The 23,621-nt window shown below is 38.2% G+C and overlaps 2 protein-coding genes across 2 annotated transcripts in view; one reads left to right on the top strand and one right to left on the bottom strand.

Moving 5' to 3' along the window:
• The window catches only part of LOC116295430 (uncharacterized), a 41,167-nt gene extending 28,819 nt beyond the window's left edge, over nt 1–12,348 (top strand). The window contains exons 48-66 of the mRNA XM_031703226.2: nt 206–259; nt 481–588; nt 1,128–1,181; nt 1,319–1,372; nt 5,033–5,086; nt 5,457–5,510; nt 6,305–6,358; nt 7,177–7,212; nt 7,396–7,413; nt 8,084–8,101; nt 8,197–8,232; nt 8,363–8,392; nt 8,784–8,837; nt 8,939–8,983; nt 9,402–9,537; nt 9,745–9,848; nt 10,390–10,455; nt 10,881–11,087; nt 11,961–12,348. Coding sequence (XP_031559086.2) covers nt 206–259; nt 481–588; nt 1,128–1,181; nt 1,319–1,372; nt 5,033–5,086; nt 5,457–5,510; nt 6,305–6,358; nt 7,177–7,212; nt 7,396–7,413; nt 8,084–8,101; nt 8,197–8,232; nt 8,363–8,392; nt 8,784–8,837; nt 8,939–8,983; nt 9,402–9,537; nt 9,745–9,848; nt 10,390–10,455; nt 10,881–11,087; nt 11,961–12,104 — 1,326 coding nt within the window. The 3' untranslated portion in view covers nt 12,105–12,348. The remainder of the gene's footprint in view (nt 1–205; nt 260–480; nt 589–1,127; nt 1,182–1,318; nt 1,373–5,032; nt 5,087–5,456; nt 5,511–6,304; nt 6,359–7,176; nt 7,213–7,395; nt 7,414–8,083; nt 8,102–8,196; nt 8,233–8,362; nt 8,393–8,783; nt 8,838–8,938; nt 8,984–9,401; nt 9,538–9,744; nt 9,849–10,389; nt 10,456–10,880; nt 11,088–11,960) is intronic.
• Nucleotides 12,349–13,919: 1,571 nt separating this feature from the next.
• LOC116295466 (TGF-beta receptor type-2-like) lies at nt 13,920–21,112 on the bottom strand. Its single transcript, XM_031703278.2, has 4 exons — nt 20,707–21,112; nt 19,456–20,186; nt 19,011–19,149; nt 13,920–14,170 (listed from the first exon to the last, which is right to left on the bottom strand). Exons 1-4 carry the CDS (start codon nt 21,110–21,112, stop codon nt 13,920–13,922), a joined length of 1,527 nt encoding a protein of 508 aa, XP_031559138.2.
• Nucleotides 21,113–23,621: the final 2,509 nt, after the last annotated feature.

The raw sequence follows: 23,621 nt of genomic DNA, 5'->3' as shown, positions 1-23,621 counted from the left end.
AGAAAAAACATCAAGTAATACAACCCATAAAACAACTACACTATTAGTACTCACTATGGAATGACCGTACAAACACACACACAAAAATAATGGAGTTAGAGTTTATTACTATCCAAAAAGTAGTAGGCACATGCGCTTTATGAGCGCCTTTTTTTAACTATGCCTTACAAAGAGAAATTTTGACAAAGTTCTTTGTTTTTAAAAGGGGTCGGATGGAATGCCTGGAGAACCTGGCAAAAATGGAGTGGCAGGATCAAAAGTATGTAGATTAATATGTAGTTATTGCTCAAGACTAAAAACACTCTCATATGTCTCAAAAACAAACCGACCCTCAAGGATCGGAAAGAAAGCAATTCTTTTTCATGTTAAAAATGTTTCTGTGTGTGATTATGTTGCATCAATACTGCCATTCCGTAAATAAACAATATAGAGAATGACAGTCATAAGCTACTTAAAAGAATTGTGATTCTACTCTTGTAGGGAGAATCTGGCCCAAGAGGACGAACGGGAATCAACGGACCACCAGGTAGCATGGGAACAGCTGGCACCCCTGGACCAAAGGGAACAACTGGACTCGACGGAGAAGCAGTAAGTGCAGAGTCGACCAAAATGTGACTAAGGAGAGACTGCGGACATGGACTATGGACATGTCTTGCCGCTACTACTACTATTACTACTACCACCACCACCACCACCACCACCACCACTACCACCACCACCACCACCACCACCACCACTACCACCACCACCACCACCACTACCACCACCACCACCACCACCACCACCACCACCACCATCACCACCACCATCACCACCACTACCACTACCACTACTACTACTACTACTACTCAGTACTACTACTACTACTACTACTACTACTACTACTACTACTACTACTACTACTATTACTACTACTACTACTACTACTACTACTACCACTACTACCACTACTACTACTACTACTACTACTACTACTACTACTACTACTACTACTACTACTACTACTACTACTATATCATATCCAATATTCTAGGAACCTAAAATTTGGTAGACCCGTATATCGTTTATCATTATGCCTTACTACATGAACGATTACGTTTTCATCTGTTGAATTGTTACCACTATAGGGAGATCCTGGTGCAGAAGGACACACAGGAAGACGCGGCCCAATTGGAAACCAGGTATGACAGCCTTCTTTCTTAACCATAGTATTTCAACTGGAGTGTTGACTAGTAATTTTTGCGTGAAACTCTTAATACCTGCTATTAAAAATGCTTTCAATGTGCCGAAGCCTCAAATTGTATTTTGTTTCTTTAAGGGACCTGTTGGAGCAAATGGTGAAAGAGGTGATCAAGGTATTCCAGGGCAGAAGGTATGCAATATTAAACTCTAATTAAAAGGGTGCATCGAAAGTATACCTTTAGGTACTACTCTTCGTTTGCACATGACGTCAGAGCCGCCATCTTGGTTGAATTTAACAAAAGAATTGTCAATGAATTATTTTGTTATATCAACCATCATGGCCGCCGTGTTTTTTGTTATTTTACTCCCCTGGGAATGATTGAAAACCAGCAGTATGGAAAAGTATATTTGAATATTTTTTAATGCATCTTGTGCGATTGCAAAAACGTTGTAGCTACACTTTTACATATATAGAAATACCTAGTTTCGAAAAAACGCAAAAACATGAAAAATATTCATAACTATGTCCCCATTGATGCATATCTCAAAAGAGAAGAATTTTCAATATGTTTTATTTCTTTTATCCATAAAGATTATTAAATATATGAATTGATCGCCATTGAGGTATTAAATAGAGGATATTAAATGGGCTCTTGGAGATACGAAATTTATCATCTCGTGTTGAAAATCTCTCACAAGTGAGCGCAGCGAACGAGTGAGAGATTTTCAACACGAGAAGATAAATTTCATATCTCCAAGAGCCCATGTAATATTCTGTTTATTATATAAATATCCATAAAATCAACTTAATAAGCTTTTTATTATTATAAAACGTTTTTATTCATAAACTAATAGATTAAATACACATGGTAACGATATTTTCACATGTGAAAATAACATGTTGTTTTCACATGTGAAAATATCAGTTTTTCGAAAAGGAGAAATATAGGTATTTTATGGATAATTATATGATAATACACTTTTATTAGAGATACTTTTAGGCCCACAAAGTTAAGATATTTAGATAACTAAAATTTTACGGTGGCCCACAAGTCTCACGGCAAAACAAAAACTCACGGCAAAACAAACTAAACTCACGGCAAAACAAACTAAACTCACGGCAAAATAAACTAAACTCACGGCAAAAGGCAATAAATTCACGGCAAAATAAACTAAACTCACGGCAGAATAAAGAAAGCCACGGCAGAACAAAGAAAGCCACGGCAGAATACAATGAAGGTTGTGATGGGCAACGACGTATTGGGTTCCCTGTTGATTTTTTTTACCGCGAGCAATTTGTCAGCGGTTTTGATGTTGTAAATACGAATGGCGTCTGGTTAAATGCTATTAAATTTACAATGCAAAGTTTATCAATTTATTATAACCTTTAAAAGACTTTAGACTTCAATATTGACCCTGAAACAATAAGAACGCTTTATAATTATTCCAAAACAAAAAGTTTCAATGATAAGAACCTAAGCTTGACAAGAAATAATTAAAAATGAATGTATGTAATGAAATGAATGGTTTTAGGAGATATTTTTGAAGAGAAAAATCGGTTCAAGGTTTGTCATCTTAGTCGCCGGGTATGTGATTCCAAGCCGATCGGTTTTTGGATGCTCGATGTTCTAGCTCAATCAATCGCGTTTGAATAAAGTTATCAAATGAAATATCCACCACTTAGCAACATTTTGAGGCAAGTAACAGCCCTTATGGTCAAAGGCCACCTTTCGTCATTTAGTTCTCAGATGTTTTGGCAGTCAGGAAACAAAACAATCCTTCGTTCGCGAGGGTTGCCAGTGAAGCTAACGTGGCCCCCAACTAGTTTTATCGCCATAAATGGCAGAGACTTCACCGTACAAGTATGTAGAAATTGAAAGTACACACAGTGTAGATATAGGAAATCACCCACTGCAAGAAAATCCACACCAAACCGGTGAGACAGATTTGGCATTCATAATACTTTTTCGCCAGGAGATGTTCACACAACGACGGTCAAATGCAAATGAAGCATAATGAAACTTTTACCCCACAATGCTTCACGCGTCTTGATCACCCTCCTCTGATTCTGCCGTGGCTTTCTTTATTCTGCCGTGAGTTTAGTTTATTTTGCCGTGGCTTTCTTTATTCTGCCGTGAGTTTAGTTTATTTTGCCGTGAATTTATTGCCTTTTGCCGTGAATTTATTGCCTTTTGCCGTGAGTTTAGTTTGTTTTGCCGTGAGTTTAGTTTGTTTTGCCGTGAGTTTAGTTTGTTTTGCCGTGAGTTTTTGTTTTGCCGTGAGACTTGTGGGCCACCGTAAAAAAATTGATTTAAATCAGATACTTCAAAACCTTATCATTTGATGTTATTATCAAAGTGAGGCATATTAGTGGTTTAATGTACAGATTAGCAATTTACCGATAAGAATGGATGACTTATTCAAGCAACGTCAGAAAACACACTTCATATTTCGTATCTGAGATAACACCAGCTTGCAGAAACAACAATTTTAAAGCGATTCCTTCATTACAATCTTCTCGCCATTCTAATTTATTACCGAGTGCAGTTATTTCTGCAGCTATTTTTTCATGGTGTAAAGAGTGCTTAGAGTAGCACCAGTGGCGGATCCAGGGGGGGTTCGAAGGGTTCCACGGAACCCCCCTTGAAGGTTTGATCTTTTAGGTAATAGAAATATGTTTTATATAAATTTTGCTTAAAAGTATCCACAAGGATAATGTTGAACACGAAATGATAAATATTTGCTGTTATAATGTTTAATTTACCTTTAAGTTCCGTTACTAGATAGTAAATTAGGTGATTAGAGCCAATTTTTTGTCAAACATCGACTAAACAAAAGAGAATTATACACAGCTTAAGAAACGGAACCCCCCTTTGAAAAATCCTGGATCCGCCACTGAGCACCTTGCAGCTTTCGTATGACTGTGAAAAGTTCACGGCAGGGACACGGTCATGACACGGCAAGGGATACGCCAGACCAATCACATTGCAAGAGAATTTACTCTCCTCCCAATCAAATACCCGGAACACGACATAAACACGGCGTGGACACGGTCACGCCTAGGTCACGGCAATACCAGACCGATCACATTGCGCGTGAAAAAAATCAGCCAATTAAAATTCTAGAAAGCATCACGGCACGTCACGCTTACGGCACTGAGCTTTTCATGCGTCGTGAATCGGACCGCAATTTGTCTGGAAAAATAATAGGCACTTTGTCAGTTATGCTCAGGACTATGTTTGCAGTTGCGTTGTTTTCGATGTCGATTAATTGGTATGGTAGTTTCAGGCACAACTTTGTACTCCCTTTTCTTGATCACTGAGTTTATTCGAATGACCTCAGAACAAGTCTAACTGGTCTGGCAGCAGCAGTGCAGAGAATCCAATGTGATTATCAGCTCTTTATGCAGGATTCAACATATTGGAGCTTGCATTAGCATACACCAAATTGAAATATGGCGACCGATTTGAATAACTATATTGTTTTGTTCATTGACCAGCGACTGACTAGCCTCGTGTTCGCGTGGTAACATAGAAGCGTTTTCACCTGTATGAGAGGATAGTCAGTCACTAGTCAGTGCAGAACAATAATTATTCAAATTGGTCGCCATATTTCGATTCGGTGTATTACTACTGATAAAAAAATGCGTATTTACCGTTTTCATTAACAAAGACCGAGTTATTCATGGTATGAGTCGTGAATGTAGCATCGATAATGTTACAGTGTCCATCTGCGACAATATATTCTTGCTTTGACGCGACTATATTTTTCTTGCAAAAGAACTCCTTTCCATTCTGCGATTTCTTAGCGTGATTTTAAAATCTTCTTCTTCTCCATTTTTTTTCCTTAGGGAGATCAAGGTTATACCGGCAAGCCTGGAAAGATTGGTCAGACTGGTGGGGACGTAAGTTGAAAAACTTTTTGAAATAATCAAATAAATGATCAAATATCAAAACCTACATAACTAATAAATGGTATTAATTCTGAATCTAATAGACCTATCCCGAATTCGCTTGACTGTTGAGGTTGAACTTGATGAATAAAAGAATCAAGTTTAATCTTGACTTCAAACCATTGTTTCGTGGTCAGTCAAGCGAATTCGGGATAGGTCTATTGGGCTCATTACTCCATAGTGAACGGAAAGCCTAACACATGCTTTTGTTTTTCTTTGTTTTTTGTTTTTTGGTTTGTTTTTTGGTTTTTTTGTTTTTTTGTTTTTTGTTTTTTGTTTTTTTGTTTTTTTGTTTTTTTTTTGTCTGTTTGTTTTCTCTCAGGGGGCGAGAGGAGACACCGGAAAAAACGGTACTGATGGTGCTCCAGGACCCATGGTACGAAAATAAAGCATGATTATTTATTATTTATATTGCGCTTCATGACTTGAACACTTGCTTGATAGTTACCGAAACAATATCGTACAGAATTGTAAAGTTTAAAAAAAAAATTCGTTTGTAATTTTGCAAAAGTGAAGGGTAAATAGTGTTTTAAATCAGAACTCTTCCCGGGAAACCTTACAAGCTTGATTCCAATTCAACCTGCAATGTTAAGGCCGGCCCTGACTTCGATTACTCAAAGGCCTTTTTTAGAGTTTTATCTTTGAGTTAGCTTGCCCTGACTTAGATCAGCCTAAGGGTTATCTCAGGGTTATATTTTTGAGCTAGCTGTGTCCTGACTATGATCAGCCCAGTGGTGATCTCAGGGTTATATTTTTGAGCTAGCTGTGTCCCGACTATGATCAACCCAGTGGTTATCTCAGGGTTATATTTTTGAGCTAGTTGTGTCCTGACTATGATCAGCCCAGTGGTTATTTCAGGGTTATATTTTTGAGCTAGCTGTGTCCTGACTATGATCAGCCCAAAGGTTATCTCAGGGTTATATTTTTGAGCTAGCTGTGTCCTGACTATGATCAGCCCAGTGGTTATCTCAGGGTTATATTTTTGAGCTAGCTGTGTCCCGACTATGATCAGCCCAAGGCCGGGTTATCTCAGGGTTATATTTTTGAGCTAGCTGTGTCCCGACTATGATCAGCCCAGTGGTTGTTTCAGGGTATTTTTGGCAATGACCAATCGTCAAGCTCTTCAGTTTTGTCCGCTTTCTCAAAATCTTTAACCTTGTGTTGTTTCAGGGTGCGCCAGGACCTGCTGGAAGTGTTGGTCCTCAGGGAAATCCAGGTGCAGAGGTGAGTTATTTAGAACTAAACCTCTTTGAATTGATTTCGATGAACCGCCTATAGGTCCAAAAAAAAATTAGCTAAGCCCTTTTTCTCTCCCTCAAGGCATTATTACCTATTATAAAATAACTATTATGAATGTCGCGTTCTGATTGGTTTGGAGCGCGTGCTTTATGAGAGCACATTGCACGCACGCGCACTTTCAGTTGCGTCATTTCTATCCAAAAAAAACGGTTATTGAAATTTGTATTTTATAAAAGAAATAGAAAACGCGTGCGCGTGCTGTGTGCAGTTATGAAGCACGCGGGGGTTGGCATAACCCTCGAGAAGTGTCGAGAAGCACACCGCTACTCGTCGTGCTTCTCCTAACACTTCTCTCGTGTTCTTCTTCATGATAACGAAAAATGGCAGTCCCGTCCCTCCACACACTTTATCATCACTTACCAATATTTTAGGGTCATAAATAAAAAACCAAAGAGGTCATAAAGAAACCCTGCCAGTTACCACCCGCAGTGCCTACACCTCAGACTAACCACCGCTCTAACTCATCGTAAAGAGCGCTTTTGATTATATTCATTTAGAAAGGGCGCTATACACGTCATAAATGTATCCATTTCATTTCATGGGTTTCTGGATTTTGTTCACCGGACGAAACTTCCACTAGAATTGTAAAAAGGGAATTTATTAGTATCCGACATAATTCTTTTTTTCTTCAACCACTGTTCCCTATTAGCTGGCTAAAAAAAAAATCAGCTTTTGCGAAGTAAAACCTCCTCATTGATTGTTAATATATATTTTAATATATAATTTTTTAATTCTGTAAATAGGGTAAAATTGGCCCTCAGGGTCCATCCGGAGAAGTTGTAAGTACTAGATTTACCATTTTTCATGTTATTTAAGCTACATTTTAGTTTGTCAAGGTATTTTTCATGCCTTTGCGATACCATTGTACGGAACTTGCAGTTAACGGTTTTTTGTTTGTTCGTTTGTTTGTTTGTTTGTTTGTTTGTTTGTTTGTAACTTTACTTTTCTATTTTCGTTAACAGGGTGAACGTGGATCTACCGTAAGTTTTATAGCTTTGATCACTTGTTGTTGATCACTTGATCACAATTAATATCTTCACCATAGCAGGAGGGTACCAATAGGGTTAGTAGTTAACTGACAATTGGGTACCCCAATTGGCAACCCTCTTGCAGGTGTGATCGCCATCGTCATCCATCGTCATAGTTATTTGTTGCCAGGAACCCCCATCATCATCAGTAACAACGTCATTATCAAAATCATAGCCCACACTATTGTTCTGCGCTAGCAATAGCAATAACAGCATCAACAATAATATTATCAACAATGATCAGCAGGGCTCATAATCACATCCACGTCATCAACAACACCATTATCATCATCGTTAACTTGATCATCATCATATTCACTTTCATCCATGCCATCAACAACACCATCATCAGCATCGTCAAAAACAGCAACATTTTTGTCATCATCAAAGAGTGTCTAGACTGTTAACAGTCCCTATTTCCCCTCCTAACTCATTCGGTTTGGGTCCCCCCTTATTTTGCAAGCGCAGGGAGTGGGAACGAGTTTCGACTTCACTGAGTTACAAAAGGAAAGAGGGACTTTTGACAGTCTAAAGATTGCCAGTGATATAAGATATTTTCGTTTGTATTGACTGAATCATATCTTATATTAACCGGATCTTTCTTCTTTTTCTGCTTCTTTAGGGTAACGATGGACGTTTTGTAAGTAGATTTTTGTTTGATGTCTTGGATGATTTTTGTTTATTATTTAATTTGATGATTTTGTATCATTTAAACTTGCCCTTTTTCCCCTTTAGGGACCTCCCGGACCTCCTGGACCACCCGGACCTCCTGTAAGTAACGGCCAAAAAGCCTGTTAATCGAGTCATAGTGATATGTTATATAGCGCTTTTTGTCCTTATTCTCCTATTTGTCCTTGCCTTATCTTGGTGTGCATTTTTTAACATTGTATTATTTTTATAGGGTGAGCCAGGCCGCGTCGTCATGTCTTCGGTAAGTGTTGCCTATATTGTGAGCTAGCTCTCTCTGTTTCTTTGTTCATTCCTTTATTTGATTCTTTGTTGCTTCATTCGTTCGTTCGTTCGTTCGTTTGTTTGTAATTTCTGTCTGGTGCTTGTTCGTTCAAAGTCCAGCTTGTTTGTTTTTGTTCGTATTTGTCTGTTTTTCTATTTGTTTGTTATTTGGTTGGTTTGTTACTTACTTGGTTTGTTGGTTCGTTCGTTCGCTTTTGTTTTTGTTTTGTCTGTCTGTCTGTCTGTCTCTCTCTGTCTGTCTGTCTGTCTCTTTGGTCTTTCGTTGGATTGTTTGTTTCTTTGTTTGCATGTTTATTAGTTTAATTGCTGTTATTTCTGTATATTAACCTGTAATTGTTTCTTTTTATCAGGTTTTTACGACTGGTTCAGCGGATAAAGGACCTTTCCGGTTATACAACAGCGAAGTAAGTATTGAAAAAAAGTATGTCCTCGGACTTGATTGGCTTTGAGTGGTGATGTAATTTCTTTTTGAACTAACGTCCTTCGTGCTTCGTTTTCCTTGAAGAGAGAGCGGTCCGAAAACAGAGCTGAAGATCAAATCCCTGATTTGGTAGGTATATTCTTATGGACTCAAAAACACGAACGAAAAACCGAGGACAACGACAACCTGAAATACAGTAGAGCAGAGCGCATTTTAGCTAGAGCGAGAACTTGCTGCACTGACCTATGCCATTTGCACGGTATGGCATGCCTAAGACTATAAGAAGGGTGTTTAGATGAGTGTGTGTGTGGGGGGGGGGGGGGGGGGGGGGAGGGGGGGTGGGTGGGTGGAAGGAGGTACTGACTTACGGCACGAATACGGTACGAAATACTGAAATACAATTGAGAAAAGTATGAAGTTGCGTTAATATACAGAAGACTACAATTTTTTTAATTTTTATTTACAAATTTACCATGAAATTCAGAGTACGAATTTCCCATTTTCCTTCCGCTCGCATACGAAATCCTCTCTCTCGTTCACCCAACAGCTCACAAGGCAGATGAAGGTATATCTTCATGCCATGGAAAGGATGATTTTGAACTACAAGAAACAAGATGGTACTAAAACGAGACCCGCAAAATCTTGCCGTGACCTTAAGATTGACAACCCTGACAAGAAAACTGGTAAGCATATGGTGTGTTTTATAGTCAAACCTCTAGTAGCCAAGTGACTGCTTATTCTAGGTTGACCGCTTAATGAAGGTCAAGCTTACAGTTAAAATGTGAGGAGCGATTTTCTGGATTTCATACATGACCGCTTAATAGAGGGTGCCCTGAGGGTGCCTTGATATAACTTTACGGCTTTATTAATTTCCTTTTTTCCCTTTATAGGATTCTATTATATTGACCCCAATGAGGGATGTTCATTTGATTCTCAACTTGTCTGGTGTGACTTCCAAAAGAACGCCACTTGCGTCTTCCCCAAGAAAAGTCAGGTAAATCCCCATCTCCAGTTCATTAAACGCTATTTCCAGTGCATCTAATTCCCTTTCTAGTGACCTATATAAATAGCTTACTTCGATGATACGGAAGCCGGCCATCTTGGATCCCAAGGCTTTAGGGGCGTCCACAACGATCACTTTTATCCATGCAAGAAAGCTTAGACAAACACGTAAAACTCTATATATTATCCGCCATCTTTTTTTGTTTTGCCTCCTGGACGCCCCCCATAATCCCTTGAAATCCAAGATGGCCGCTCTATCGTTGAAGTAGTCTTCATGTTCCCAGTGACGTATTTCCCAGTGCACTATATAGGTCAAGTCCGTCCCTTTTCCAGTGTCTGATTTTACTTTTTCAGCACCCTCTCTTTTAGAATAAAACTTTTTAATTAGTTCGATTCCTAGCATAACGATTTGTCTTCTTCGACTTTCAATTAAAAAAGAAGAAAATAATGCTCCGGTTTAATGGCCTGAAGTGAAAAATTTTCGTCCCAAATTTTACTAGAAATTAATCCAGTAATATGTTGTTTGTTTTCAGATCCTAAAGAGCTCACTATCTGCACAAAATGAAGGAGAAGAGAAATGGATTGGTGATGATGTTCAGGTACGGCTCACCACAATGCTTTGGGGGGGGGGGGAGGTATAGTTAGTCTGATATGACAAAGAATCTCTGTACCACCTGCTATCTATACAACTGGGTGGAAAGGAGCATATTTCCTGAACGCAAGTTCTGTCACCAGAGTACAAGGAATATTGCCGCCTTTTGAATAGCATGCCATTTACTTATCAAAGCATTTGGCTTTCAGCAAGTAAAAGTCGATAATTTGTTAGTTTCTATTTTCAACTGGGTTTAAAGTGCAGCATGAGCATTTTTTTCGGAGTGCAAATTATCCCATCAGGACGGCCCAAGGAATATTAGGTACCATTAATTTCCCTGCATTTAGCATTTGGCTAGAATTTAGGACTCTCGAAATTAGGGCCTCGTTCATGTCAGACGCACTAACTATGGCCTTTTCTTTGTCTTCAAAGATCGAATACAAATCTGAACCTACACAAATAAAGTTCCTGCAAATGTCAAGCAAAAAGGTTTGGCAGAACATTACTTACCACTGCAAGAATTCCAACGCCTGGGAAAGTTCCCAATCAATTAAGATCTTGACTGATAGCGAGGAGGAACTCCACGCCACATCGAGTCTATCCAAAACTAAAACTAAGATCATTAAAAATGAATGTCAGGTAAGTTCACTCTCTAGAGTATCATATTCCTTTCAGTGTTACCAGCTGTGCGATGAATTTTGTTTCACCCAATCACAGCGCGTTTAGCTGTTTTGCCGCCGGCCCTCATTCCCAGGCCACTGTGACTCAAATTGTTTCGTATTTTTCTGGGGTTTTTGTAAAGACTAAAATATAATAAACGCTACTACAAGAAGCAGAAACATGGAAAAGAAGAATAAAAACAATTTTACTTTCCTTCGTTCTTTCAAGTTCCAAAAAAAGCTTAGGGCCGGTCATTTGTCGTCCACTCATGCTTTGCGCGCCGCGTTCACCGCTCAGCGGTAGTTAACAGTTTGAATATGAATACACCTCAAGCAAATAATCTTACTCTCAAGGGAATGACACGTGGCCTGAAATGGGAAAACATTAAGCTTAAGTGGATTTTGCCCATAAGAAAGCCCGGCCAGAAAACATACGTCGATCATCTGATTCGAAAAATCTCTTTCATATCTCGTCTTTTCAACCTTTTTTGGCACACAGATGTTGCGAAAATATTTTACGAGAGGTTTCCTTCCACGCCAACGTCATGTGCTATAGTTCAAAGATTGTTGAATGATTGAATTTGGAATAGAGGCTTTGCATGCACCATCACGTGACGGCAGCCATGTTAGATGGCAGGAACAATACAAGCTTCTTACATGAGAAAGAATTCAATTCCCGTGAGCAAAGGGATTTTATTGTTCTGCAATATAACCACAGCCAGCCCAAGTTGTCTTATGGACATTTGAACGTGATGGTGCAAAGCCGGCTCTATAGAAGAAAAAAGTTTCGTGTTACAAAAAAAATTACACTTGTTTTTGTTTTTTTTTTTAATTCTTTCCATTATCTTCTCAGCTCAAGGACAACAAATGGCACGCCACCGTGTTGGAGATTGAAACCAAAAAGACAGCCAAACTTCCAATCGTTGATGTATCTCCATATGACATGGGACAGAAGAGCGATTTCAAGATAGAATTAGGCCCTGTTTGTTTTGCATAAACATCTACACGTGTACATGTTCGAGATAATTGCGAATCTCTTACCCTCTGAGGTTCCATATACCTGTATATTGTTCGTAATATGCTACATATTTAGGAATAATTGATTGGTTTTGTAGGTGCGCGGCTGACGTCACCCAGACACTTACCTTCTAGTTCTATCTTAATAAAGTAATTTCATTGTTTCTTGATTTTGTTATTTTTCCCCCCTGTGGAGTGTTATTAATAAACTGCTGCCTCTTGTATACTTTTGTGAAGGGACGTTTTATTTAGCCCTGAAAAGGTGCTACGAGAGAATGAATGTTTGAGGAAAGAAATATATGAAATTATATATAATGTTGTATTTCAAAACAGGTGATCAAATAATAGAACCTAATGAAATATATTTTTAGTCTCAAGTAATAAATGATTATCTTAATAATATCACCGAGGTGCAGCGTTTCAATTTGCTTGCCGGGGAGGTCATAGAGCTTGTACAATGTTATTAAAAACATTTATGGTTTTTCATCTTTTATTAAGAATATCGTATCATTCAGATTGATGTAATGTGGTATGGGACTGTTTTGTCCTGGAGCTGTCTATAGCTTTGTCATGCGTGGCAACTCCAATCTCAGTTTGGAACTACTATTCGTGGTCACTGAACGGAAATGTGAAAGGAGTATTTCGAAACTAATTAAGATAATAAGTTGTGGTTTAAGTATGACCAGCATCCTTGAATCTGCCGATTCAGTATAAGTCATTTTATTATGTCTTATGGAAGGGAAACGGAAGTAACTGATTTGCAGCCCGTACATGGTACCGTACTGTGTATGCGCACGTAAACTTCGCCAAACCACAATTTTTATGTCGTCATCTGGTGCTAGCAAGTCTCACAATACTTACTACTATCACAACCATCACTAGCGGTGTGTTTGGGAACCTATAGAAGTGGGGGAGGGGGGTGCAATGGTGGAGAGGAAAGGGAGTGCTTCCTCCCGATTAAGTCCCAAAATCCGCTAGTGCGCAGGCCACTAATATTACCAAAGAATGTGCACCTGTAACCTTATTTTTTTGTTTTCTCTTAAGGCTCGCAAAAACAAGAGAGATCGATGAAGAGTTTTTTTGACGTCAATTAGTCCAAGTGAATTGCGAAACTAAACATTGTAGCTAATGTTGTTTCGTTCAGCTGACAAGTGATATCAATCTCGTGTTAATGCATGCAGCTGTTAGCCGTGCTTCAGGATCATTATCCCAGCACTCCTTGATCGTTGTCCACACACACGTTACCTCATTCTTTGGGGGGAAAATAAAACAACAGGAAATTGGTTCAGTATTGTTAGACGTGCATGGGAATGGGTATCCTGTGGTGAAACTCTCAACTAACACAGGAAGCCCAGTATAGGAAAAGAGAGAGAAGAGAGCAAAGAGACGCCTGCAGATGAAGGTTACATGGGAATAATATGTACGTGTATTTTACGACAGACTTGAATAAAGCATCCTCTGAAACCCAGGGATGAAATTTTGTCCTCCTTTCTCGCTCCCGGGGGAAAAAAACGAGCGAAAGAAACCGATTTGACAATAGAGCTGATTCACCATTTTTCATAAGTCGGCTTCACTGGTCAAACACAAAGCATTCAGTCGAGGTTGCTAGATTCAAATGTAAATAATCCTTTGAAACTTCCTTGAAGCCTCGATTAAGTGCTTTGTGTTTGACCAGTGAAGCGATGTATGTCATGAAGGAAAAGTAGCTTGCAGAGGAGGCGTTCTTGTGGGAAGTTGGGGGTAGAACGGGGTTTCAACTACGCGCCCGCGAGAACTCAAATAGGAAACTAGTAATTCAAAGGAGTAGTTCAAAGGTTTTCCATGAACTGCGAGTATGACAAGGAGCCTGAAATGCTATGATACCCTTAGCAAGGGGTGTTTTAAGTACCTTTGATTGATGACTAGACAATCCACTAGGAAGAGACGGTCGGCAGCCATTAACGACGACAGATTTTGTCATTTGCTCGAGTGTTGGACTGCATCCAACAACATCTTCAAAGGGCAAAGTAAAATTTGTGCAGATGTTGTCAGTGTTCTCTGGTTCGTCTGGTGATGAAAAATCATTAAAGATAAACAATTCTATTAGACTTAGTCACATACAATGCATAACAACCTCAGTAAAGGTTTAGATATGACTTTGAAGCCTTTCGCCTTTTCCCTTAGGAGACTTTAAAAACAAAAGTTAGCCCAGGCGCTAGGATCAACCCACTCCAAACGTGGGCCTAAAGGTGTGGTTTAACAGCTGCAGTATTTTTTATCTCCCGCACCCCTTTACTTAAATTTCTGGAAAATAATCTAATCAGATATTTTTTGATATTGGCACAAAGCAAGATGACGAACTCGTGATATCTCAACATTTTGGCAAGAAGAGCTAGTTCACTTTACTCTAAAGGCTTCTTTAAAAACAAAGTTTGCCAAAAAAAAAATTTTTTTTTTAATAATTTTAAGATTTCCATAATTTTAATGATTTTCATAATTTTTATTTTAAAAAGTACATCATCTCATCTTAGTATAGTCATGATTTAAATATATCAAGGTATTAGGATACGAAAATTGACGAATTGCTCGAGAAAAAAAATTTTTAATTTCGTAATTTTAAACTTTTATCTTTCATATGTTTGTGAAACTTCTTGCAATTTTTGATTGGTAAAGCCAAAATTTGAGAAAAATCGAAATCGTGACTTTATCAAGACCGGAAAGGTACCGTCGCTTAATCATGCACATCTGTCATGCTCCTTTGTCATTGTAAAAAGATCCTACAATGCGATCGTCCAGAACCCCAGATAATTTGACAAGTGATGACAAAATGGAAGGCTGAAGGTGTTTTGACCAACACCATCGTGGCTCCCTGCAGCTTCCAGCTCCAAACAAAGAAATGCATTTTTCTCGAATCTTTTTTGCCGCTAAAACCACAACTTCAAAAAGCTAAAAGTCCCTTGGATTTCATTCGATTTTTCTAAAATTCGGAGAGTTCATAAAGTAACTCATGATCCAAAAAAGGGTGTCTCAGAATTTTGGAATTTAATTTCTTTCCAAAGTTATGACGCTTTTTACTATAAACAACACTCCAAAAGCGATCGCTGAACTTTGATCAAAAATAGCGAGAGATAGAAAACAGATATCAAAAATCTGGGACACTCTTTTTGAGCTTATTATCTCCTGAGTATGCTAAGCCATTTTTCGCAAACATAGCTTAAAATGTACGAGCTCGTTAAGGTTTTCACTGAAGCATGGCCAAATTTCGCCTCGAGGACAATAATGTGAACAACAATAAAAAAATCGTATTTTGAAAATTTTTTCATAAACTATATTTACTTAGCTTTCAGAAAATGTATACTTTGTTTGTGTTATACTATAAAGCCAGCGCGTTATTTAAGTTTGCCCGCATAGTGGTCGTAAACGTATCCTAATTCCTTAAGATTAATAATTAAAGCTCATATGTTAATTCAAATTCCTTTAATTTGCACATTGGCTGCCAAGGGCAAGGGAAACACATATTCTGCCATCATAATCTCAAGGGTACGAGTTTTTAGGAGAATCCATGAAATGCGCATGCATGCGGTTTTTTTGACAACAGCACAATAAAGAGGTCATAACCAACCCATCAGTATTTTATTTTAGCTTTAAAGTCTGTGCATTGTTAACTAGATGTGAAATTATCGAACAGGCGGGTCAAGGATGAAGGCACTTACAATCAGACATGATATCACAGTGACAGTCTTTAGCTTGCTCTCATGATATCACCTAACCGATTGAGCACCTTTTTCGGCCATTGGCAATCCGCCACACAGCCTTAACTTTTGACACGCGCCCGCATCTTCTTTTACCACCATTTCCGTTTTAAGGCAACAGCCAATGTAATTACAGAAGCCAACTCACGTGATCTCTCTTCTACGGTGATTTTTCACAACAGTCAGGGCAAAATTATGTATTTCATTGTTCAAATAATCAAGAGTCATGGATTCCTTCATTACTTTTCTTCAGCAAGGCATCTTAATAATAGGTTTTTGGTACTCCAGTCAGGATAATCAGTTATGGGTTATAAAGTGTCGGAATGAAAATGGTAAGTATATATATTATCTGTTATTGCGATGTGTTTTCATTTAGAAGGTCTATAATCGCATCAAACTGTCATGGCGGATCAAGATAGGGGTGCTATCTTTATACGATACAGTTATTAAACAAATGACTTACAACTAGTTACTCTGAGTTACTGTATGATATTCACGGACACTGAGCACCTTCCAACAAACTGTTGATAATTTAAGACGTTTGCAAATGTAAGCTGGCCTTGATGGCAAACCACTCATATTTAACATAAATAAAAATCAGTGGACAAGCCCGTAAATCTAGTTCCCAAACAGGCGATGACTAGACAATATTGTACGCCGGAAACATTGGTTATTGAGCGTACGTCTTGCATTTGTACCTTGTACAATTATAGATTTTCAGTAATTAGACCATAGAATGATCACACTGTAATGCCTAGAGTTTAGTAAGTTTATCAATGGACACACATGTATTGCCTCAAACTACTTGGCAAAATTAAAACTTCGTAAACGGTTTAAACGGAAGTGCACCTTCTTATAGTCGAAATTTAAGGAAAAGTTTAAAAAAATTAGAATGGGCTTCAAGTTTTCTTGAAAGTTAGTAACATAATTAGTTGTAGAGTATCATGAACGTGAGTGATCAGAACGACAAAAATATTCTTCAATATTATTGTCTTTATTCTATATCGGAAGACTTTGACTACTATACTTTTGCCCTTCTAGCAACTTTAGGAAAAGATCAAAATAGTAATGTTGTGTAGTCAGTGTTTATTAGTCTGCCACTACATGTTCTCTACTAGCTCGCCTCTAAGTGTAATCTGAAAAGGGCACTGACTGAAAGACCTGCCCAGATAATTATAAGTTAGGTTTACTGATAACATCCAATGTATTGATGGCTGTATGAATTATACGTTACGAAGCAGTTGTCGGCCCGACTGGCAACCTTCATTTCTTCCGTGAACTAAGATATAATCTTTATTTAAAGTTATTAGTCATTGAGAAAGGTTTTGGGTCATGGCCAAATGTGTTTACAGAAGAAAAAGAACATTATCAAACACTTGTAAACGACTTCATATTGAATGCTACATGTGTCCGCTATATGCTTCTTCCTTCTCCTAACACTTTTCTCTCCGGGTTCTTAAAAGTCAAAGCGTGCAACTTAATAATTATATAGTTTAGTTAATAGTTCAATAATTCTTCGACTAACAAATCGAAAGAGTAGCTAGCTGTGGGCTAAACGTATAAACTTTTGCATAAATGACGATCCTTATTTTTCGTTCTTCTTCTTTTTTTATTCAACGTTTATTTTAATCAAAGGTTACAGCCATGCTCAATCACACGCGCCCTCTAACGCTCTAGTGATTGTTTCTGTCGCGACGAAGAAGGTTTTGTTGGACGTCAATCACAAGGCATTTCTATAACATTGTCGGAAAACACAAAGCTATAAGGACGCGTGCCTATAGAATGTTATGGAAACGCCTTGATTGAAGTCCACCAAAAGCTTCTTCGTCGAGACACAAACAGTCGCTAGAGCGGCGCGTGTGATTGAGAATGGCTGTAACGTTTTGAAGTGAAGTGCAAACAAAGGCAACTACCTAACTCCTAGTCTCCGCTCAATTTCAAATCACCAGCCAGCAATCGGGTGTTTCTGGTCACACCTTAACACATATCATGATGCTGATGTAATAAGTAAAGATTAGCAAACCTTCCAGGTAAAAATATGAAGCTATAGATATTAAATTTTAGGCGTTGCACAAAGGAGCCTTTCAATTCGACCGGTTCATGTGACAGAAAAAAAGATAAGTGAATTTTGAATCTTGTTTTGATAGAAATTATATCGCAATTAGAACCTCAATTTTCAATGGCTTTTAGTCCTGCTCACTCATAAGAAAGCCAAATTAACGAAAACTGGATAGTTTTAATAGACATATTGCTTGACAGTTGGCCATCATTAAGATGCACTTAAATAACGATAGCTGCCAATATATCACATACTAAACCACAGCGCGCAATGTACCAAAGGTTAAAGCCAAGACTGTATTTCAGAAGCTGCATGATTAACAGGTCATATGTACTGTCAGAACGAAAATCTATTAGGAATCTGCCTCTGCGCATTCACGACTATTAAATAATGACTGTATGGTACATTAACCGCTTGACATACATGCATTTGGCACAGACTGATGTAACCTATATGTCGTGCATTTATCAAATTTACCCGTCGAAACCATACTAATTTCATCATCTGCGTGAACTTTGAGTGGAATACAAGCCAGGGGCTTGTCCAAGGATTTCCGATAGTCTGGTCAAATAACATCTGTGCCTCACGTCTCGAAAAGTCGGCTTTTGAAAGTAAGAAAGCAGTTCCTGAATTTCTCGTAAATGTTTTTTTGCGGGTCTAGTGATACATTCACATAGATGTTCTGCAAGATCACCTGACGGCAGCCATGTTGGATGAAAGGAGGAATCAAATCGTTATATTTCGGAAAGAAAGCATTGCCTCAGGGGAAAGAAATTTCCTATTGTTCAGCCACTCATCTGGTATAGCTGTTTTAAGAACTTGCCTCCCATCCTACCGTCTAAGATGAAATAAACAAACAAATCAATGTGCAATTTACTGACTTTTGAAGCATAAGTGGATTTGTAAATAGTCTGTTTCAATGAGCTTGCACCATCCACTTTTTATTCATTTGTTTTTCTTTTGCGATTGAGCCAAGCAAAGTTAAGAGGGCAACACCACCACCACCACCAACAACAACAACAACAACAACAACAACAAATTTACAACAGCAAGAAAAGACTTATAGAACAATCGGATATATATTAATATATTTTACCTGTTATGTGACATCGAGAAAGTAGTTCCCATAAAACAAGTGCTAAAGAATAAACATCGATCTGCTTGAATGACTCCGGATTCTCCACGTCGATTCTTGCTTCAAGCTTTTCGGGTGCCATGTAACGATAAGTTCCAACCTATAGAATAACAAACAAAATGGGACAAACTTATAAGACTCTTATTATAACATGGTTAGGGGACCGGTGGTTGCTTATAGGGTGGCTGTTGAACAAATAGAGAGGGCGGGGTAAGATGGGATTTGTACATGCAGACGTAAGGGGTACATCGAGAGGTCTGTGCAACAAAAATAAGAAACGAGTGGAAGACAGATTAAGCATCATCTGAGGAGGGTTGGGAGTTGAACATGTTGTGCCAGCTTTGTTTTGCAACGCCCCCTCCCCCTCCCCTAAAAACAACCTAGTGACATTAATCCCACTACTTACTTGTCCATTCCTGTGGACTTGTGATAGGTAGCCTTGCGATAGATCCATCGATAAGCCAAAGTCAGCCAGCACACAAGTGCCATCATTTCCTACCAAGATGTTCTTACTCTTAAGATCTTGATGAGCAATTGCAGGTTTAGGCTTTCCATCAAGTTGCCATTCACTATGCAGAAAGCTTAGGCCCGCTGTTATACATTTAGCCATGGTCAGCAGTCTATCCCACGTAAGAGTGTGCGCAGTAAGATAATCTTGTAAAGAACCTTGGTCATAAAAACTCGTGGCTAGCCAAAATTGATTAAGATTGTCATTAGAATCACTCGCTGCTATGAACTTTAAGATATTTTCATGTCCAGGAGTTAACATGGAATAAATATAGCACTCGTTCTGCCACAATGATCCCTCACTTCGTGAAAAGTACTTAAGTGCTACGCACTTTCCATTGAAGAAGCCGCGCCACACGGTGCTATTTTCCCCCTGTGAGATAACCGATTTCATAACAGGTCTTCGAGCATCATTACTTCTGTCGTCTGATTCGCCGAGAGAACCTTTTCCTTGGATGTCGTCTGGTTCATTTTTGATGCTGTTTGTTTGGTTGTTTTTGATGCAGTTGTGATAAATTAAGAGACTAAAAATCAGCGCAAGTAAGACAGTACATGCCATTAAGATCCACCGTGTTGCCATGTTCATCCATGATGTACTATGTCCAAGAGAACCAACATTCTTTCTTTCAACTTATCAGCAAAGAAGAAAAGAAAAGTTTAGTACAAAGACGATCATGAATAACGGAATTTTCTTCCACATGCATTAAAACAACAACAACAACAAAGACATCTTTCAATCGGCCGCAAAAGAACGTTGAATGCTTTTCATCAGTGATTTGACAAATGAAAGGAGATTATTTAGTTATTTTCAAGATCATTTCGAGAGCTGTAAGTTAGAAAACTGTTAAACGTCAATACTTAGTATACAGGTATATCAATCAGTGACATCATAGTATATAAGTAATATCTATTAACTATGATGACATCTTTACAGTACTCTAGTCTTGTTTCGTGTTGTCCTGATCTTCTGAATTCAACAAGGGGTTTACTTTTGACATGTTCTGGTATTACTAGTATTATATGTATAGCACAATTGTTAATGTCTGTAATTAGGGATACACAACAGCACACCTGTCAGATCCATTGTTACTAATACAACAGTAGCTTTAATAATTACTATACTATAGTTATGACCTAAGAGTATCCTTACCTGAGGCCAGTACACCCATTGTCCCTCTATTTGACATCATCCTAGTGGTTGTTGCTTGATAACGGGTTGAGATCGACACGGCTTGTCTGGACGGATACTTGTTGCAGCCATTCCTTCTGCACAGACACGTGTAGGTCCCATTTCTTTGCCACGGTTTACAGTTCTTGCTGTAATCGGTTCTCTTGGAGTGAGGTGGCAAAGGGAAGCATCCAGAGAGAATAGATAGGCCTTGAGTCGTATACCGCCACGAGGACAAACACAGATCGTCGTTTCTTTCGCACCTTTGCATTGCACTTGAGTCACACTTGGCTGGTTTAAGGCACTTTCCTTTCCTTTTCTCGCACACATTAGGGCTTGTGGTATCGCAGAATGAACAAAAACGAAGGCTTTGGACCTCAGGGACCATTCTGAGACTTGCTAAACGAAAACAAAAGCATAGAGATAATATTTATAACTAAATATTAAAACACCTAATAAATTTGATCCTTAATTTTGCACTGGGCATCTTTTTTATGTTTCAATACAACACTGTATCTCGGACCCTGACTCGAGGTTCAGTTCAGCAATGTCTTGAATCACGAATGTTGCCTACTCCAAAGTTATATTTAAACAGTCTAATTTGTAATAAGTTAAATTAACTAAGTTAAAATAACCTATATTTTAATTTTCTACGTGCAATTTTCCATTTTACTGAAACCAAGCCACTAATTGTGTGGTGCTAACTTTTCTTTTAACGATCCAGTAAACGGGTTTCCTGGCCAACCCTACAAACTGTCAGACCACTTCCAGGCGCGACTAAAATACAAATTAATAAGTTTCTATGATTGAAAAATTTCAAATAGACCTTATCTGAGTCAATATTAGGCTTCCTTGTTGACTTAACTGTCACTATTGCAATGTATAATGTTTGCTTTTTTAACGTAGTTAAACAAAGTTAAAAAGCAAAAGCTTTGAGTAAAATATACATCTAACAACACGGAACCGGATATTGGAGCAAGATAATCGCCAATATTCCTAAAAAAATTCAGTTTAAATAGCACTAGAATAGTCCATATGAGGCCTATTTTATAGAATTGAAGAATTTCATAAAAGTCTTGCAATTTAGCGAAAGTCAAAGAAAAAATAAAAATGAAATATACGTCTGAACGTTTGTGCTACAACTCTGGCTGAGTGCCGCATTGAAATGTACTCTATTCACAAGATAACGTTTACGAGTGTCACTTCCAAAGTTAACTCATTCACTCAAGAGGGAGAATATCGAACCGTAAAAGATACTACAGTCTTTTTGTATCAATTAAGAGCAAACAAACATGTGGTACGTGTATTATAATATTTGTTATTTTTACTTCTTTACTTACCAAGTACTATCAAACTCCCAAGCATATAAATCGTTCTTTCCATTTCTCTTCTGTGGAGTTCGAAGACGTGCTTGGGCTTTTCCTAACAAATTCCTTACGATGTTTTTTCTCGCTGTCACCAACTGTGCCCCGTTGTAATGAATGAACAGTTACTATAATAGACTAAATGACACACGAGTGAAGAAACGCGACCATAGAGGTGGTCTCTATTGTTCTTGACTAAACATACAAATTAGTCTTTAACTTGATTGTAAAGTGCATTATGCTCAATAGGATCAGTAAATAAACCACAACAATGGGATTATGTTAATATCCACATCATTTAGAGCATAGCCAGTGTGTCTACATAAGCGTGCAATTCATCTTTTGATTTATCCACGTGCTCTGTAACGACGCCCAGATTACTTGAAATCAATTGTCCTATTATAACTAAGGTGACCCGTTAGGAGAAGACTGAGAAAAACTGACTAAAAGCTATGAAAGTTTTACCTATGTTTATTGCTACATCTGTGTTTATGTTTTTTCATTACTTACGGTAGGGTTTGCAATCAAAGCCGGAACTAGCAACATCCGGGTCCTGAACAAAAGTGATTTGACTAAATGTGAGTGCACTTCTGTATAAGCCATTCCGGCGAGGTTGAGGAAAACTAAAGCTGTGTCGAGTTGACATTGCAGTACATTAACTAACTGTACTGTTTTAGAGGAAGAAAGAGACGCAATCTTAAAAATATAACCTATGAAAATGTTCTACAATGCATTGCAATGCCAAATGACTCCCCCCTCCCCCCCTAAACCTCGGAATGGCTATTAAACAATTGGATTCTCACTGACCAAACCCCACATGCCTATCAAAATGTAATATTAAAATCAGCTATAATAGTTAACTCCACAAGCCACGAATATTATTCATTTTACATTTTACTAGTCACTATCTCGCTTCTTATTGGCCGAGAAACTTCAACCGATTTTGTTTTCCGTAGTGCCAGGGGTGGTCTCTCACCGCTGGGGGGTCGTCGGGGTGTAAAATATGATTTTTATATTCAAGGTCACGTCAGAGATACGTTTATTTTCCAAAAACAAAATGATTTCTTAGTTTTAATTAAAGAAATGTAATAAAACAATTATCGAATTCGTTTCCGCATTATATCATAAATTATAATCTATACGCCTCCTCCCATAATTGCTCATTATTCAGTTTAGGTGGAACTGCTTCATCTACAAATTGACGTGGAACTGTAGTACGTTGTGCTTGATGATAATCACGGGAGTCAGAATTCGAATAATAAGCCAAACTTATTAGCTTCACGTTTTATTATTAGCTTAAACGCCTGAGAGAGAATAAATAACCTCTACATAGACCGCAGGGTACAAATAAACTACATATGGCTTTTTTCCCCTTGCAACTAGCCAAATACAAAAGCAGTAGAGTACGCAATTGCGACTTCACGTCAAAACAGAAATCGCCAGAGCGAGAATAAACAACCTCTAGGCCCCAGGGCATTAGATATAATGTTGACGGTTACAAATTTGACGTTTGACAATTTTTCAAAGATTTTG

Source organism: Actinia tenebrosa, unplaced genomic scaffold (genome assembly GCF_029948245.1).
Source record: "Actinia tenebrosa isolate PJP-AT-01 unplaced genomic scaffold, QUT_ActTen_1.0 PGA_scaffold11__36_contigs__length_13525064, whole genome shotgun sequence".
Taxonomy (NCBI): domain Eukaryota; kingdom Metazoa; phylum Cnidaria; class Anthozoa; order Actiniaria; family Actiniidae; genus Actinia; species Actinia tenebrosa.
Note: the sequence above shows the minus strand (reverse complement) of the source record. Positions and strands in the feature narration are given on the sequence as shown.